This window comes from Takifugu flavidus, chromosome 2, assembly GCF_003711565.1.
Source record: "Takifugu flavidus isolate HTHZ2018 chromosome 2, ASM371156v2, whole genome shotgun sequence".
Taxonomy (NCBI): domain Eukaryota; kingdom Metazoa; phylum Chordata; class Actinopteri; order Tetraodontiformes; family Tetraodontidae; genus Takifugu; species Takifugu flavidus.
The window spans coordinates 15,720,162-15,738,821 of NC_079521.1; the positions used below are offsets into that span (position 1 = coordinate 15,720,162).

At 41.9% G+C, this 18,660-nt stretch overlaps 1 protein-coding gene and 1 long non-coding RNA gene across 3 annotated transcripts; one reads left to right on the plus strand and one right to left on the minus strand.

The window, feature by feature from the left end:
- Nucleotides 1-352: 352 nt before the first annotated feature.
- On the minus strand, nucleotides 353-18,648 carry kif18a (kinesin family member 18A). Of its 2 annotated transcripts, none has more exons than XM_057020284.1 (18): nucleotides 18,386-18,648; nucleotides 17,362-17,698; nucleotides 16,492-16,649; nucleotides 16,240-16,344; nucleotides 14,831-14,941; nucleotides 14,479-14,676; nucleotides 12,897-13,073; nucleotides 12,735-12,809; nucleotides 12,553-12,650; nucleotides 10,833-10,995; nucleotides 10,019-10,183; nucleotides 8,919-9,040; nucleotides 8,540-8,814; nucleotides 7,747-7,803; nucleotides 1,377-1,734; nucleotides 1,189-1,281; nucleotides 958-1,055; nucleotides 353-860 (listed from the first exon to the last, which is right to left on the minus strand). In XM_057020284.1, the coding sequence occupies exons 2-18, from the start codon at nucleotides 17,675-17,677 to the stop codon at nucleotides 724-726; spliced, it is 2,706 nt and encodes a 901-aa protein (XP_056876264.1). In that variant the 5' UTR covers nucleotides 17,678-17,698; nucleotides 18,386-18,648; the 3' UTR covers nucleotides 353-723. The 2 variants fall into 2 exon arrangements, with proteins under 2 accessions (XP_056876264.1, XP_056876255.1); XM_057020275.1 differs by having other exon boundaries at nucleotides 18,273-18,647.
- LOC130518011 (uncharacterized) lies at nucleotides 13,404-14,479 on the plus strand. The gene is made up of 3 exons (XR_008947894.1): nucleotides 13,404-13,523; nucleotides 13,614-13,695; nucleotides 13,893-14,479. It is a non-coding gene; the product is annotated as an uncharacterized LOC130518011 (long non-coding RNA).
- Nucleotides 18,649-18,660: the final 12 nt, after the last annotated feature.

Here is an 18,660-nt window from a genome sequence, read left to right on the forward strand (position 1 = left end):
AAAAGCGTGTTTCTAACAGTTCTGCACATCTGAACAGGAGGAAAAGTGAAAAACACGGTTCAGTGCAGCACTTATCGGGCGAGATCAATATTTTCAGTGATTATCAACATTGGTTTTATTTATAGGCATCTTTGTGAACGCTCAAGGATGCCAAACACAGCAAAGGACAGTCAGAAAAGTTCAAGAGTAAAGAGAGAGTAGAGAGAGACTAAAAGCAGAATTAAATCTATCAAACGATTCATTAAATCCAGAAAAACAACCTGTCAGTCATTTCACTTCCAAACTCCTGATTCAGGGAGAAAAACCAGCACATTTTAGAAAGATGATTAAAGAAAAACAAGGCATCCACAAATCATCTCACAATTTTATTATAAAATATTTACATCCTCATTTTATTAATGAATAGGTGAAGTTAAAACCTGTGGTTCATATGCAATTGTCAGTGGTTAATGGCTACCAGAGGATGAAACACAGTACATCAATATTCAGGTTTTTTTCATTTGAGTGTACATAATCTTTCAAATCTAAAGGCAGACGGAGCAAAAATGAAAATCCGTTGCTAAAAACTCAGTTGCTATCTAATAAGTAAATAACAGGAACTATACACACTATATACAGTCAAGCAACATTGAGTGTGAGGTGAAGCGAGGGCAACAAAGAGCTATTATTAAAAGATACGGATGGAAAAAGGCTTGAAAATGAAGGTTTTTAGTCAGCGAGGCCTCACATTCGTTTGGCCACTCGTTTTAACTGCTGGGACGTTTTATAGAAAAGTGATTTTGACTTCTGAGGCTTGAGCAGGCTGAGATTTCCTTCAGAAATGCTCCTGACGACCCGTTTGGGCTTGTTCTCCTCCAAACCTGGTGACGGAGAGTGAAAATGTGACGGCGACAGTTAAAATAAATCCGAAGAGTGTTTTGTTTTTGGTCTGAACGTGTTCTTCGGGAGCGTTTTTACCGGTGAACCGCTGCACTCTGAGAGGCCTTCGGGACTCCGAGGTGTCTCTCTTTATTCGCTTCGGGGCAGAAATCTCCTGAGTTAGTTCTTCTTGGATGCTGTTGCAGCAAATCGCAGACAGAGAAACAGAATATTACACTCGGATTGTCCATGAAGGCACCAATCCCTGACCGGGATATCGAAAATAAAGTCAAAGGACACTAAGTGGAACAGTGGTGAGTGGAACATTACCCCCTAAACTTGCGCTTCCCTTGTGCAGCAGACGTCATGTGCATGTAGGTCGGATTGGCTCGTCTCACGTCCTGTAAAGACGGGGCGGGTTGTCTGGAAAGTACAGTCACAGCGCTGAGTTTGGACACAACAGAGACAGACAAGGTCTGAAAAAGATGTGAAAAAGGACTTGGAAAAGGATGGCTTACCTTTTGAAGGGAACTTGGTTCCCCTCCTGGGCCCTGCCAGCGTTTGGTAACTGGCTGGGACCTGAGAGCCGGCTGGACTCACAGGGACTCCCAGTTCTTATGACAATGGTGTCATTACAGGCAGTTTGGTCAATGTCCAGAACCTCAAAGGTCATGTTGGGATCCATGTTTGGTGGGAGGACCTGAACAGCCTTGTGAGGAGGTTCTGGAGTGCACTGGAGTGGGAACATGCCCTCATCAGAGGCCTGGGCCTTGCTGGTGCTCAGGGGGCTTTGCGGTGGCAGCGACACGCACAGATTTCTCCTGATGGGCATTTTGGGAGGTGTGTCCGCTTTCACATTAGTCTGCATCCTTTGACCTTGAATGGAAGAGCAAAGCAAAACGACATCAACAAAAACAGCAAAATAGCTCGATTTCACCGTTAAAGTATGGAAAAGCTGCCATTATTCAGTCAAAGATGTTTAGTCCAATCATTGGTCCAATCACCATCTTCACCTTAACAACCAATGAAGGATTTAGGCCCCTTCGAACTGAAGTAGCAGGTTTTTCTCCTTTCTCTCTTACAGTGATTATGATACAGGCACACCGTCTTGAATGGGTCCTCTGGGGGACTTTGACTTCCAGAACCTCACTGGGTCCCAAAGTCAATGGTTCTGATTCACAACCAGTTCCCAGAGAAGATCCAGAGAAGAGCTTCTGGCACCGTATTCACACGTGCACCTCATTTCTTTCTTTTTGAGCCCGTTCACACATGGAAATGCTGACAGGAGGCGAGGTAAGGCGTCCCGAGAGGCGGTAAAGCGGCGTGATGACTGCATGCCGCCAAAAGCAATAAAAACAGAAGAAAGTGCGCTCTCTAAAGTGGTCATTGAGGTGGGCAAATATCTGCCCTCCTGCAGCCCCGTTCCGTTTTCAGTGCCCCACATTTCAAAATATTTTTTCATCGCATGAATCATAAAATTCAGCGCATTAAGAGGGGCATTAGAAAAGCTGAAGGCTGAGCTGGACTGTTGAAATGAAATGGAATGAAAAGGAGTGCGAGGCCGGAGCGCTGCAGGAAGCTTCCCTGTAATATTGCTGCTTCAACTGACGCAGAATTCCCAGGAAAATCAGTCAAAACCTGTGACAAAGGCTGTGCATGAATAGCGATGAGGTAATCAGTATAAACTTCAGTACGGTGTGGGAAGCTAGTAAAACAGGCACAAAAGCATTTATCTGATTTTACATGGAAGCAGATTAACATCTTACTTGTGTGGGAAAGAACAGCGTCATTTTTTAGGCCTTGACCTGATATGATGACACAATTTTCTTGTTAACATTCCTTTATGATTGAGGAGGTGAATATAAACTAAAACAAGTGTGGATAATACACAGTATTTACATTCAGGTCATCTGAATGCATGATTCCTTCCTGCCTTCTTTACATTGTGGGAATGACCTAGTTTGTAAGAATTATGCTTGCAGTCCAAATTGTGCATAAACAGGCCAGAAACGCTAATGATGAAATGAGTCTTTGCATATCCAAGTGTCTAATTAGTGTTTATTATCTAATGTAGCCCATGTAAGAGATGTACCAAACAAGAAAAGAAAGATGGAAACAAGACTGATAAACATGGCATAAACAATGAACGGCATGAATTAGAAACTCTATTAGCGCTGCAAACGAGGAAAGAGGTTGATGAATGGACTCAAATCTACATTAGATTGAACACATGTGGCCGATAGGATAACCAATAACTTCAAATATTGCATTAAAAAAAAAAGAGTTGATGAAAACCTGAGGGGGAGAACCTGAGCAAAGACGGATGCTTTAATATTCCATAAAAAGATTTGTTGTGTTCACACTTGTTCCCCGTCTCTGAACCTTTGCAGAACCCGAGCCGGAGCCTTCAATCATGCCCCCGTCTCTGCGCTGGACTCCACTGTATTCGCCAGATCCATGGATCTGATGTTCATCATTCATCTCTGGTAGCAACGCTGTCATGTCTGCTGCTGCGACACCACTGCAGGCCTCTCCCTTGGACGGCCATTTACAGGAACTTTTAGGGGCCTATTATGGTCCCCGCTCAAGGGTAGTTATTAGGATTGGCCCCAAAATTCTCCTGGGGGTGGTTCAGGCGTACTTGGTGCCGATTGGCTAGACCTAGAGCAGGAAGTGATGCGGAACCCAGCAGAAGAGGAGTGTTAACCCAGCAGACAGTAAATCTCTTGTACATAGCCTCCATGTGCACCAACCTACCAACCAGAGACGCTGCAACTGCCTGTTTCTTTGTTCCTCTGGTAGTTTTAAAGTACCGAACCCGTGCTGTTCATGCAATATTTATGATTGGTACACCGGCACAGCTCTTTCTTCCCCAGACCTGTAGGAAACTTTCTCTTAGAATATCCCACCACCTCAGCTCCTTCCAGATTTACGTGCTACCTCGTTGTTTTCTTTGTTAAGAGTTTTTGCTTTTGCTGGCTCACGCGGGGGGGTGACATCACGCTCCAAACTGTTGCACAACAATTACGCTGCGATTGAAACGCGGGACGTCGGCGAGGGACTCTACACCCGCGGCGGAGACACGACCATCGAGAGGGCCAAGTGAGAGGAATGGTTCTTGTTCCTGCCCCCAGTATTTAGCGGGAACTCCCACAGTGGAAACACGCCTAAACACTGACTGTTTTAAGAAATGTGTAATTTTATGTCACGAAGATGAAACTGAGCAGTGAAACAAATTGTTACCCAGCGTCACGACGCTCGAACGTTCCTCATCCACATGCCGATTATTTATTTGATTTGATTATTGCTCTGGTCACTCGCCATGCTGATAATCTCTTTGATATCGATGGTGGATGCAGACTCAGCTGTTAGCAGTTACTGTGATTACTGGCCTGCTTGTAAAAAGCGGCTGGATTTGGCAGAACGGCCAAAAAAAGCAAACGAAACGGAGAGAAAAAGAATGAGAACGACAAAATGGACAAGAGTAGTGCCTGCTGTTGGCACAGCTGGTGGGGGGAGGAAAAGGGAAATCTGGTCCCGGGATCACGTCACAAGATAAGAGGCGGACTTAGGAGCGCGTTGCCCGGAAAATCACAGCATCGTTCCCTCTAATTTTTCGCACAAGCAGCGAGTGTGAGGAATGCTGGGATGTGCTGAAATCCCAAGGTAACGGTGGAGGTCACAGCATGTAAGCAAAGTTCTTCTCAAACAAGCGTGAGTCGTAGTTCTTGTTTAGTTGTTTAGGCTATACTTATTATCTTAACTGCCTCTTAGGTTTTAAGAAAGTCCAACACGGCATCGCAGACACGGGTGTGAGCCCCATCAAAAACTCCAACAACCCCAAGGAAACCTGCTCTGCCCACAAATGCCCGTCTGTCGGCCAACAACGAGCCAGCATCCAGCGGAAAGCGAACGAATCGAGCACCAATATGAGGCCGTGGGAGTGGCCTCTGCTGTCAGAGGGTCGTGACAGACCCAGGTCACCGTCACATTTCCCCCGTAGCCAGGTATAAGTTTAATCTCTGGTATTATTGTGTTACTACCCTGGGTGGGAATTACAAGTTCATCCCTGATGAGGTCAACACCATCATTAGCCCACGATCAAAGCATCTTATTGGCTTCTTGAAAGTCCTCCTCTTAATAGTGTTACCTTAGGAGCTCTCATGAGGCCTAAGATGCTTAATGAATAACTTTCATCTTACCAAGGGAAAGAACTTTGAACAATCTTACGGTACTATTTGAGGAATTTATCTTAGAATATCGTCACAAGAGCAACTTTTAGTCTTAGAATTCCTTGTGAATACGGTCCAAGGTATCCGAGCATGATCCACTCCAGCTCTTTGCTCTGGTAGCAAATATCCATGAGTGCAGATGTGCCTGTGAGGTAGTATAGATGTAAATGACTATATGTAACTAAATGACCCAGTGTGATCGACCCAAGGTCATTAGGCTGGAGTCAGTCCTGACTAACTTAATATAAATGTGCTAAGAATTGGAAAATGTGACTGGAATTAATGCATTATGGTGTATATCCTGTATGTTCTTGCACTTTAGTTGACCTCTTTTGTGTTTCACTTTTTTGTTCCAGGCACAATGAGGTTAGAACACTTTGTATTATATTATGAACATCTCCACAGTCGAGGCATTTCCTGCAGAGGTGTCCAGAGGGTGACGGAAGGAGCTAAAAATGACGCCACAGAAGAGGCAGGGATACTAAATCACCTGTGAAGGACTGATTTATACATTACCTTAAATATCAAAAGGCAATATTTAGCAAGTGTGAGTCACACTTCAGACAGCACGGAGCAGGGCGACAATGACAGATCGTCCTTTTCTCTAGCAGAGGAGTTGTCCCCTGCAATAAATGGCAGCAGCGTTCCTTCAATCACATATTTTTGGCTTGTAGGGGATTAATACATGCATGAGTTGCTATTTCTGGTGGAGGCTGCACTGAATTAGGGTCGCCTGGTTGCTGCTGCCTGTTTTTTATAGTGCGCCTTCTCTGGTTGGTGGAGCGGAGGAGTTTACGTCTGTTGACGTTTTTCCCTGCCCTGCTGTAGATCTGCATTTTCATGAATGGAGCTCAAGAGGGATTGGGAGACTTAGATGCTAGACAGACAAAGAAAACATTTGAGGGTAGGAGGGGAGGAAAGGCAGGGGAAAAAACATTTAAAGCAAAAGAGATAGCACAGCTCAGAGAGGAAAAGCGGATGAGAGAAAACAGCAACAGATCTAAAATGGTGGTAATGACTAGATGAATGAATGAACAGTGATCGAGTGATTAATAGATACGCGCCTGCAACACAATGTTGGAGGCAGAAATATGTGTTAGACTTTCTCACTGTGATGATTTGCTAAGAATCAGCCCATAAAGAGTTAATGCTCCTTAAACCCCCCCACTCTAAAGTCAGTGAATTTGATTGGATTTGCAAACTGCTGGGTGGAGCTATGTCTAATACCACACTGCAGTGAATGCCATTAGGGTCTGAGGAGGCAGAGGCTGACAAACAGTGTCAGGATAAGATCAGAACAGCCTGTCTGAATGACAAAAGCTCCATAAAACCTCAATGTACAAAACATAAAGTGGTACCCCCTCCGGTGTGCACTACTGTGGATTCATCAGAAGGATGAATTCGGAGTGCAAATCACAATCTCTGGGGTTTATTAATAAGAAAATATTAATGTGATGTAAAAATATGCTTAATTTCATCAAGGTGCAGCTGCAAGGTGCCCAAAAGGAGATTTATTTAGATATTAGTGAGGTTTCATGTCTGTCAGCTCATTTTTTTAAATTCAGATTTGTTTTCCAGTTGTGTACTTATACCTGTCCGTTATCTGATTGGTTGTCATTAATGTGGAAATGGTGAAAAATGTTAGCTGGAGCGTGTCGACCTTTTAGCCTTTCACCCTGCAGCTGTAGTGTTTCAAAACCCGTTTCTACTGGGGCCTGTTGCGAGTTACCCTGTAATGGGTCACGATCACTGTCCTACATGCTTGTTTGTGTTTCTATGATGCAAATGATCTCCCTGCAAACTTGTTATGCAGAAGAGTGCTTCATCACAGAACCTGCTGCCTGAAATTGGAGGAACATAGATCCAAGTGGCGAACAAGATAACAGGCTTGAAAAAAAATGTGACCGCCATGAAAGAAACAAATGCAGGTGCTGACACACTGGAAGGACCAAATATACATGTGTATAAAAGTGTAAAGATAAAAAGAGCCTGCAGAAACACTGATGGTTCGTCAGGTGTATACGATTGTGAGGATGGCACAAAATATTAGATGAAAGGAGCTGGCGATTTATCAAAGTTACAAAGCAATCATCAAAAATGGCGATGCCCCCTGGTGCTCCTCATGCTTCCTTTGGCAGGAACTCCAGGTCATCTGACGTGAGTCGTATGTTTCAAAGTACATTTCCCACAATATGTTTCGATGATATGTGGACCAGCGGCTGCAAATGTCATTACAGCCAATAAGAGCTGCACTGTTTCACAAAGGCTTCTGTTACATTTCCCCACAGGTTTATATGTACAATTTTCCCTTGAGAAAAGTGGGTGTGAGTATTGACATTATTTCATTATTCAAGGTTTGGCCCAGACGCAACATCTGACGCGCGACGATAAAATCCAAAGATTATTACATTTACAAGTTTTTCTTTTGAATTTTACAACTTAGAACAAGTTCTTTGAATGAATCAGTTAAAATGTGTGTGTATGTCCTCTACAATGACGCACATTTTTTTTATTGCGTTGGGCAGGTGTGATGGATTGTGTAGCATGTGAGAGCAAATAAGTAAATTAATCTGGGAAGGAGGGATTAACAGGTATACAGGGATTTTAGACTAATGACTGCAGTATGTTATAAAGATGGGGGAGAAAGGGGATTTACCTTTTGGTGAGGCACCAATATTGCACGATAACGTTCTCTTTGTGCGCTTCTCTGCACCTGAGAATTAAACAAAAAGAAATCAAAAATGAACACAGACTTTGTAACACATCAGTTTAATCAAAGACAGATCAAGCATCTATTACATTTTGTGTGATACCAGATTAAAATCATTAAAAATATATAGCACTACCACAAAGAGCTGCCTCTAAGGCATGCAACAAAGAGTGCTATTTACCCTACAAAAGGAATTTAGAGTTCTTAATTCACTAATTCAGTTTTAATGTTGCTTGTTAGTTAACTTGTATTTACATTTTACTTGTATTCAGTCAAAGTGTGAGTTTATTTATGAAGTGTAACATTTAAAAAGTGGCTTTTTCTCTCTTGTTAGAGCTTGTGTGTGAGTGTGTGTGGGAGAATTACATCCTTTGGCCTTTGCTGATTAAGGTGAAGAAATGACTTTTTATGATTTACACGAATAACCCAAATCAGGTTTTTCCCCCTTCTGTTTGTGATGGAGGTGACATGATCACATTCCTGTTGATGAATGGCCTCTGGGATGGAACCCAGCAGTCAGAAGAACCAGATAAGGAATAAGTGAAGGTTAACAGAAAGTCGTTGCTGGATCGAGAGACCGCCATTTGCTTTTTCAGCCAAAATATTGAGAAATTGTTGGTGCAGAAAAAACTACTCAATTGCAATGCCTGATTTTGTGATTTTCTGTCAGGGTAACTGAACATTTGGCTGCATCTAAACATGTTAATGCAGAAAACAGGATTACGGTATGACAACTTACTACAGGGGCTATTCGAATGGTACAGCAGCTGGGAAAATGACAGGGCAGGTGCCAACTCCAGCGCGGTGCCTCCCGTCTCATGTCTTCCTTCTCCCTTCTTCTCACTGCTCAGAGGGTTTCCTGACCCTCCCTGGTCTGCCCAAACTACTGCTCGTTCTCTTAAGACCAGGTTCTTTAGTTCCTGGTTCTCTGTTTCGTCTGTTGCTGTGATCAGTCCGGCCCTGTTCAGTGCAGCATAGCTTCGGCTATACGCTGGCAACAAGATGTTCAACATCCTGAAAAGCAAATCAAAATATTATATTGTAAGAACACTCGGGAGAAAGTTGTGCGGATGTCCTGATAAAATTATTTTAATGTACTGGTAGTTATTTTAACTTACTTATGCATACGCTTGTTCTCTTGATCCTGCAGTGCAGTGAGCTTAAACATCAGCTCGATATGCTGTTCCAGATCATGTACCTGCAGCCCCAGTCTGTGGCAACGAAGACCCTTTTCTAACACCTGAACAGGGAGGAGAATAAAAGGTCAGACAGCCAGATGAGGCTAAAGTCAGTCTGTACTAGAGGAACATTCATTTAGAATTAGGTAGGAACGCTTGGAAACAGAATAGTTGACTGTAGACAAGATAAGATGCAAACTTCTGTTTTCGGGCACGTTTCATTAGAAAATGTGTCTGTTCAGGATGAGGGAGGTGAGAGAGAGAGAAAAAAAAGAGACTCTGACGTAAAGAAACTACGAAACAACAGCAGAGAGAACATTTGACCGGCTGGTGCGTCATAGTTCTGGGTCAGTTCCTGGAAGAAAGGATAAAGAAGAAAAAAAATAACACGGGGATGGTTTTAGGTAACTGGCTGCTGTGTGAGGGATGAGTAAAAGGTATTGATTTATTCTCTTCAGTATCAACGAGTGAGCTGGAGAAATAAAATGAGCGCGGTTCTAATTACTGGGAGAACAGATGGGAAGAACAGAAAGACAGTCACGACACCAGTGGAGACACAGCCTACCTTCCAAAATAAACAAACAAAAAACACAGAGCGATGAGTTTTGACAGATGAAACCCACGTTGGAAGTTTTTTCCCTTAAGACACCTCATCATGATTAATCACGATGAGGTGTCTTATTTAATGAATACTGACCATGTCATTCTGCCGATAAGTCACGTACCGGTAGTTAAGCTAGTTAACTCACCACTGCCTCTCTTCATGGTTAATCAGTTACTTATATACTACTTAAAACTGTAGTTTATGTTTAAAAAAGTGTATTTAAATATTAGGAAAAGTGTTTGGAAATTTTTAATAAGTTGAATATTCGACAATGAAGGTACAAATTCACACAAACTTCACGTACAGTTGTATAACTTCAAGATAGACAAAATGACTGTAATCTAAAAGGAGCATATTATAGCTGATGTAGAGCTCATCCCTCATGACTAAAATACCTAATAGCACTCATGCGGAAAGGTCAGTAGTTCTTTCTTACCTCCGAAGTGTCTTCGTTGGTCTGGAGAAGCTTAATGTCGTTCTCTACACGATGAAGCCAGCCGTCGTTGTCGAGCAATCGCGTTTCTGCCTCCTTCAAACGTTTGCAGATGTGCTGTTGCTGGGCGCGTAAACTTGCAATCTTCCGCTCGTATTTACAAGTGGCCTACAGAACGCAGCAAAAGTAATTAAAAGTAATTACGTAAGTAAAAAAATAATTTACGATTACGGAAGTTATCTGGCTTTTCCAATCGGTAAAGCGTATCTGGCATATGATCATTAAAGCTGAAAAGTACAGAATCATCCCAGCACGTATGCACTGTTGAATTATACCACAATGTTGGGCATCATTTGTTCAAATTCCTTTGTTTTTGTGCTGCTTTCAATCACCAAAGAGTTTGCAGATCAGTGCGTTCAGCTTTTTTAATTAACATTTTTGACTGTACTGTAAGGATAAGGATAAAAAACTTTATTGATCCCACACCGGGGAAATTACACGTTACAGCGGTAGCCCGTGGTGTACAATACAGAAAAGTACTAAAAGAAAAAAATAAAAAGACTCTTATATTATGTACATTATGTACAAGTGGAAACTGAATGTAAATTTGCAGCTATGCTGCTTTTTCTGCTCCAGAAGACATTTACAGTAGAGCAGCAGAGAGGAGCCAGATACTATGGAGCAGTGACTCTGTCCTGTAGTGTTGTAAATGAGAGGCTAAGGCAACTATAGGGAACAGGGCAAGTAAGTGTTGACTCAGCAGCTGATTTTCTGCAGGAATGTTGGGCTCTTTGGCCAACGGTGCCAGCATCAGTACCTTCTCAGTCTTGTCTTTGGCACAGAAGTGTTGGACATACAGGTTGTCCTTCTCGCAGTAGTGCTGGCGCAGCTCGTTCTCCTTCAGCTGTCTCTCCAGATCCAGCTGCTCTCTCCTGATTTGGGCCCGACCCGAGAAGACTTGCTGTAGAGCTTCCGACACCCTGGAGGGAAGAGAAGAGGAAGAGAGGGAACAGAATAAAGAACGGAGTTTGAATGTCAGTGACTTTGTTCAGTCAAGTCTGGCTTCTGGGAATAAAATAAAGGAATCACTGGATAGAAAAATACATCTAAAAACACAACAGCAGCAGCAGCAACAGCAACACTAACAACAATAATATATACAATACAAGGAGTGGATGTGATTATATTCCTTTAAGTCCCATATCTGGCACGTGCGATATTCCGCTTCAAGAAAACGTGCACGTTTAACTATATTGAAGGCTTAAGTGACAAACTTCTCACTTAGGATTCAAACCTCTCTGGGCTGCAGCAGAAGGATATTTATAGCTATGTGATGTATGTTTTCCTGGGACAGAGGTTATTTCTGGGTTGGATGCAAGTGCCTGTCTGGTTGAGTTAAAGCGAGAGGAGGAGACAGGAGAGGCTGCAGGTAAATAAGACTGGAGAGCTGTCACTGAAATGTGACTGCACTCTTCAATGTAACTCCAGTGACGTAGGAGACGTCGTGGCCTTGCTAGACTGTTGAATTTTTAATACTGTGAGAAGCGTGCGGCTTCTATTCAGGGCCTCTCGCTGTGTGAGTTGTGAATTCTGATGCCAGTGAATGAAATGTGTGGGACTCATTCAGCTTTTCTATATCCCCCCGCCCCAACCCAAACACCCAGGCAGATGGCACTGAGTGAATTAAAGATGTGACTAATTTAATGAAGTAACTGTCTGTATACTCAAATATAGGCTCTATATAGCTGCATCAAATCCACCTTTTAATAAAATAAATCCAACAGGAGCAGGCTGTCCTGCAGTCACACATTATGCAACTATTAGATGAAAAATTAAAAGTGACATTTGAATTATTTAAATTAAATATGAATGTAATTACACTGGTAGAATAAACTGGCTGTCCTTGTATTAAACTTTCAGGGTAAGAAGAATAGACTTTTACAGAGGTATTTTGTACATATAAATCGTATTTACTCTGAACTTTACTGTGGTTTCAAACAATAATCATGTCTACTGTAATCTAGGATCCTACTTGAAGGTCAATGACCAGCTATAATTAACATTTTGGAATGAATATGATTATGGTCTGGCAGACTGTGCAGAGAAAACAAGTCTGCTCCTTTAAACCAAATAAATATAGCAACAAAATGAAATTCAACAGAAAAAAAAGGTTCATTTAAAAATTCATCTACATGCTCTAAAAGGTTAGTAAAACCTAAATGTTTCGAATTTGCTAAGGTGTACAATGATTACAAAACCTTATTTTGACACTTATTTCTGACATAAAGTGCTAATTAAAGCCATTATATCAGCATGATATAAAAACGTCTGAATTATTAGATGTCAGGGTTGCTATGATAGACGTGACTGCTGTACTCAAAGCAATTTAGCAGCAGTTAATCATGGTGTGGAACAGAAAACAGGAAAAAAAGAAAACAGGACTATATTCTGTGTTTCAAGGAGTGACTGATATGCAACAATTTTAACCACAAGTCAATACAGTTGGTGAAATCCCATCAACATGACAAAAGGCTTACCTTTTGACTTCAGCGTGGTTCTGAGAAGACACCTTAGACACACCAAGCGACGAGTTTTTCTCCTCATATGCTTTTATTTTCTGCTTCAACTGGAGAATCTTTTAAGTTTGGAAAAAATATAAGATTAAATGATTATTTGAGCATCCTTTACAAATTAAGCACTGATAGGTATTTCACATTACCTCTTGCCGTTGCTTCTCACATATTATTGCGTACTGGCCAATGTGACTGTCCAGGCTGACAACATTACTCTTCAGCTAATATGGGAGGAGAGAGACAAAGACTGTTTAAAAATAATTCATACATTTAGCAAGATGAAGGTATTCTAACAATCAGATACTCACCGAGGACTTAATCTCCTTAGCCCTGTTAGCATATTTAAGCGTGTTGTGAGTATCATCATAAGATTTTGAGGAGGGGCTAATGTTGGCAATCATAACAGTTCTACAGTTGCCACCAAGGGAGTCTTTAAGCAGCCGTGTAAGCTTGCTGTCCCGGTATGGTATATGAGCTTTCTTACTCTGAAACAGAAATATAAGTCGAAAACACGAGAACGTTGACATTTTGGTGAAAAACCCGAGCACGGCATGTAAAATTTACATCACGCAGCTGGTGCAATACTTGTTTAAAACCTGAGTTTTCTGTGATGACGCAGTTGGGTTAAAGGTTTAAGGTAGGGGGAGATTTATAACAATAGCCTATACAAACCGTTTCCTGCAGGTTTTACTACTCTTAAACATTTTATTGTCTGATATCAAGTAAATACTGTAAAATGTGCGCAATTAACTGCCAGTTTTGCTTTTCACTGAAGCCGAAGGTTTCTTTGTGAGCACTTCTATGTGTTTCTTTTTCAGGAGCAGACGCGTGTCTTATGGTAACCACCCGCGAAACGGTCTGGAATCTTTCTGCAGCTGGTCTGTGAACACGGCTCAGTCATTAATAATGGCAGTAGATAAAGCGCAGCTGCTTAGGTGAGTCATAATCTTGTTGACACTGAGATAGCAGATAGTCTCATTAAAGTTAAGTCACATGAATGTAAAATGATATCTTCTGGTTTACAGCTGTGGCGGCGATGTGCTCTCAAAACCATTAAACCTACACCGGGATTCAAAGTTCACGTTAGTTCCAGAGAGGAGAAACAAGGTAATGGACAAAGTTGCCCTTTCTGACATCTGACAGAAGTATTTAATCATTTGTTCTGAGGGTCTCTGGCTGGCAGCAACAAATAGAGTTGGCAGGTTCTGTCTACACAGACTCCAGGAGCTACATTCCCACAACTCTGAGCTACACGTTGTTTGTTTTGATGATGGTTAGAAAGGCCATTTTTGTGTGCACCACAGCAGAGGACAGAAAATGGAACAGTGAAGCCGAGGTTGCAGACGTTCGTCTCACTCAAACAAATGGCGTGTTAGCCCAGACACAAGTGGCAACAGTCTTCTTCTACAACCAGTAAATGCCGGAGCACCAAGAACCATGGAGATGGACTAACACAGGAGTGTGGACAGGCGCTGGACATCAAACAAACATGTCAAACGTCTACAATTGCACGGAACTGGACACGGAGTCATTTTCTATCAGAAATGAAGAAACCTGTTGAAAGGGTATCGTGTTACAGCCTGGCTGTAGTGCACTTCCTAAATGCATGTGGCTACTTGTACCTCATCTCCCGAGCCTGTAAAATGAGACGACTCCTTGACAGGTTAATGTATGCAACTGGAATGAAATAATACCCAAATACTCAGCTGACACTCCACAGGCTCTCTATTTCACGTGGATGCTAGTGGCTAACACTATCCACTTTTAAATCATAAAGTAGAAGAGAACTGAATTCAAATAAACACACCCTTCATGTGAATGTTGCATTAGATTGGGAAAAAAAAAAAATCAAATCTAGCCGATTTAAGAAAATATAATGTGTACGCTCACCTTTGGGTCAGCCAGAGCATTAATGACATTTCCTAGAGCAAGGAGTGAGCGATTGATGTTAGCGCCTTCTCGCAGCCGTGCCCCTTTGGCATTTGTGGCACTGGCTCGCTCCGAGCCAGCCAGATCGATCAGACTCATTTTGGCAATGCAGACGTTGTGGTTTAGACTGGCTGTTTTGTCTTGCTGCCTCAAATATATCTGGAAACAGCATGAATCAGTCAATTGTGTGATCATTTCTAGGTGTTGTACATTTGATAGACATTACCAATTATCCATCTGCCACTGATTATTTTAATTTGTTCAATGTTACCTATGCTTCAGCCTTGTGTTTTCAGCATGGAGTCTAAAATACCTGAAATACAGCGTGAGACCTGGACGAGGTGGCATTCATGTCAGTTGGGTGCTGTGTCCTGTTGCGATTGCCAGAATCCAAAGCTTCAAGGATATGCTCTGCAGACTTAGGCTGGAGAGCAAAAACAAGAGATGCTGTATGACTCAATAAAAGGCACGATTTAGAACCACCACTGTGCATCTGCACACCATAGCAACAGAACAACATTAAGCACTGTAGGTCCCCTGCTTAAGCCGAAATATTATTTGCCTTTAAAAGAACTACATTCTATCAATTTATATCCGTCTCTATTTCTTAAGGCAGATTGATGTGCCGTTGATATTATAATATTGCCAGCAGTCATGGATCTGACCTCCTGCTGGTTTTCCCCTCCCCTACATCACCACATTTACATCGTCATCATTACACTGAAACAGTGTGATGTAACATTTTCAGTCAGTGGTGTAGAGTGGGACTTTGGCGCTCTAAAAAATGTGCCATGGCTTGTTCAGCATTGTCTGTGGGCCTTGACAACATGGTGGAGGCTGTGGAGGGCACCGGGAGAGCAGCTACCAAGCTGGAGACAGTCAGGGAGTTTGTCAGTATTGTGTGGCCATATATTAATTTGCATGGTTTATATTAAGGCCTCGCAGTGCATCACATCTACTGCTCTTTCAACAGACTGGCAATACTTCCATAAATAACTGTGTCCCACACAGTGGCGGAAATCTACAGCTGAAACTCTTTTCTCCTTGGATACTGAGAAGCTCATGGATCTCCTGATCTCACCAGCGCGCCTCCATAATCGATAAAAAGGTGTCCTATATCGCTACGCAAGCTGTAGCTGTGTAAATTTTCTGTGGTTGCTGGAATTTCTTGAACGTGACGCACTTCACATATAATAAAAAGTAAAAGCTCCTTTGGAGATCGGTCTCAGGGACATCAACAAGATCTTATGGGAGTGGAAAAACTTTGAGCAGCTTTTCTAACCCCAGTGCAAAATCTGTACCAGTGCCATCGGGCAATTTAGTGGGATGGCGCAGGAGTCTTGTAGGCAAGGGGAGGCACAAATTTACAAGGTCATTTAACCCGGAACCAAATACCACAACTACCCTTTTAGATTACCAAAAACACCCATGTCGATCTGGTACAACGAGGGATTTTCATGCAGTGTGAAACGGGCATTATTTATATGTATGGGGCATTTTACCCTGCAGCAAATAGAACTAAGTGCATTGATGAGCCTCCTTCCAGTGGAAGCAGCGGATGTGTGAAGCCAATTTTGAAATCCAACATTTAACACATTGACTCTTACTGAGCAGTCGACTTTCATGGTAAAGACATGCAGCAGTTCCTTTAATGTATAAAAGGGCTTTTTCAACACGTTCATTATGGACACCAAGCTGGGATTAAACCATACTTTTACTAACCTGGTGAAGTGTAAGGCCCTGAACAACCACACCTTTGGAACTGTCCTCTCTAACTGCCAGAGGGCCAACATTAGCCAACAAGTCTCTGATCTGTTCATTATAAACCTGCAAACAACAAATATTGTTAATTAACAGAAGCAAAGACAATAATCTTTCTCCATAAATAAACTAACCACTAGTAAAAAAGTCAACTGCATTATGTTTGTACCACAACCAAAAGAATATAATGAGCAGAAAGATTAGGACATTTACTTCAAGATATGAGAAAGCAACAGCAAACTCCTTCTCGTCCTTGGCATCATCCATGCGCTTGAACAGGTCTTTCATTGTGCGGTACATCACACCGGGGTCATCCTGGGAGCCTAACATGGTGTGTGTCTTGCCTGCTCCAGTTGCACCATATGCAAACACTGCAATGAATAGCAGTTAAACAAAAGTGATTGTTGGAGGCTTACCGAGCACGATAGACTGCAATGGTAAAATAAATTTAAAAATATCACAAGACACTCACGAGGAGTCCACATGATCACATGATTATTTTTATACTTTTTTGAAGACACCAAATATTGGCCTTTGTTATTGGTTTCATTAAATTGCAGAATATGGTTTAAAAAAAATAAACAAGAACATTAGGCTCAATCCAGTAGCACCAATTGAGGCAGCTCAGAAATGCACTATTCGTGCACACCAAATGTAGCAGATAGCTTAACTGTAACGACTGTGTCATAACCATAGTGCTTTGGGATAATAGCATCAGAACCATGGCTGTGAGGCATTTATTTTTTTTAAAGATCCCCCCGCCCCCCCTCCAGAAATTTAACATGTCACATCAACAGAGAACACAACAGCTGTGTCTGGCTCACGCATTTGATACACATTTCCTACTACGCGTTTCTAATTCCTCTGCAAAAAAAGGTGGAAATTACAGATGTTTTCCAGGAGTCTCCATAAACGCATTGCAAAAACTTCCAAACAGGTAGAAACTAGTAGAAAACATGCCCTCATTGACCCCTGAGTGCAAGTATTGCAGAGCAGCATGTCACCACGTCCTAAGCAGTGACGGCAGAAATGGAGGTGTGAGCACATGAGTTTGGTAGAAAAGAGTTTTTCTTTCTTTGTTACCTGTGCAGTTGAATCCATTCATCAGGCCATCCAACACTGCTTTAGTGGTGTTTTCAAAAATGTCCAGCTGAGTAGAGTTTTCATTAAAAACATGGTCAAAGACGAACTTCAGGTCTTTCTTAGCTTTCTTGGTGATGTTTCGGTTGCGAACACGTTGTGACCCAAAACACGACACGTCCTCTTTCTTGGGGTCAAAAATGAGCATGTGATTGTCCACAACCTGGACCACATTTTCGTAGTTTTCTCGCTTCTCCCTCTCGTTTTCGGGCCTAACACGGACAACAACTTTGACATGGCTGCACACGTCGTTTGCCATTGTTGTTCCCTTGAATCGTTCCTGGAAAAGAAATCAAGGAATCAATAAGATTATTTGGATGCATTATTTGGTATGTAGCAAATACTAATTTCTTTTTGAACAATTTAATTTTAAAAAAATGAAAGGGAGCAAATAAAAGAATCCAGTGCTGGAATTCAAAGAATTGGAAGAGAAATTTAAGGTGTAAACATGCCACCTAATTTGGGATTTGATGTACAAGTTAGGTAAACCTGTTGAGGAGACAGTTAAGGTTAAAAATGGTGGTCTTTTAGGAAGATATAACTCCATTTTCGTACAATGTGTTCCAGTACAATATCTAATACATTGTCTTAGTAACACGCCTGTATTTTTATGTAGATTGTCAGACAACCTTATAGATAACAGATTAATTACTTATTACACATGCATTATTCACATGGACTAAGGCAACTTGAAGTGTAAACTAATGCAATATAAGCAATGAACAGCTGTTTATCTCACTAAAAACGAAATGAAACAAATCAACTGAAGGATTTGGGTGGAGACGACATAATGTACCACTAGCATCCATACCAATGGAACCTTACTTATAATGCCAAAAAATGCGTTAACTCACACGAGTCTTTAGTTGCAAGCAAAAGTCGCCGTGTCGGAATGAAGCAACTCAATTACAGAACTTATTGCACTGTGACGTTTTTAAAAACCACAACGACTGAATGGGATATCCACCTCTCTGACGCTACATTAGCTGTTAGCGGCTAGTTGGGTCAGTCAGATCAACACAACCTCCGACACGTTAACATTGTTTTCCTGGCGTTGGGAAAACTCAACTTCCTTCCCACAAACTTGGCTTCACCTCATGACTCCGTTAACACCGTATGTTCGCCTTAAACATTTCATAAAACAGAAAACAATTCGACCAAGGAAGCTCATGCGGCGGTAGCTAGCTCGAGCAGCGCCAATATTTTCAAAAACAAGCCTTCTTCCTCTGTCGCAGCAGATTG

Bases quoted from the DNA above. Each gene is read 5' to 3' on its own strand.
- kif18a (XM_057020284.1), bottom strand. From the start codon at position 17,677: ATGGCAAACGACGTGTGCAGCCATGTCAAAGTTGTTGTCCGTGTTAGG. The intron at 14,942-16,239 runs GTTAGTAAAAGT...TTTGCTCTCCAG, and splicing joins AGGGCCTTACACTTCACCAG to CCTAAGTCTGCAGAGCATAT. The intron at 12,810-12,896 runs GTGAGTATCTGA...CTCCCATATTAG, and splicing joins CTAAGGAGATTAAGTCCTCG to CTGAAGAGTAATGTTGTCAG.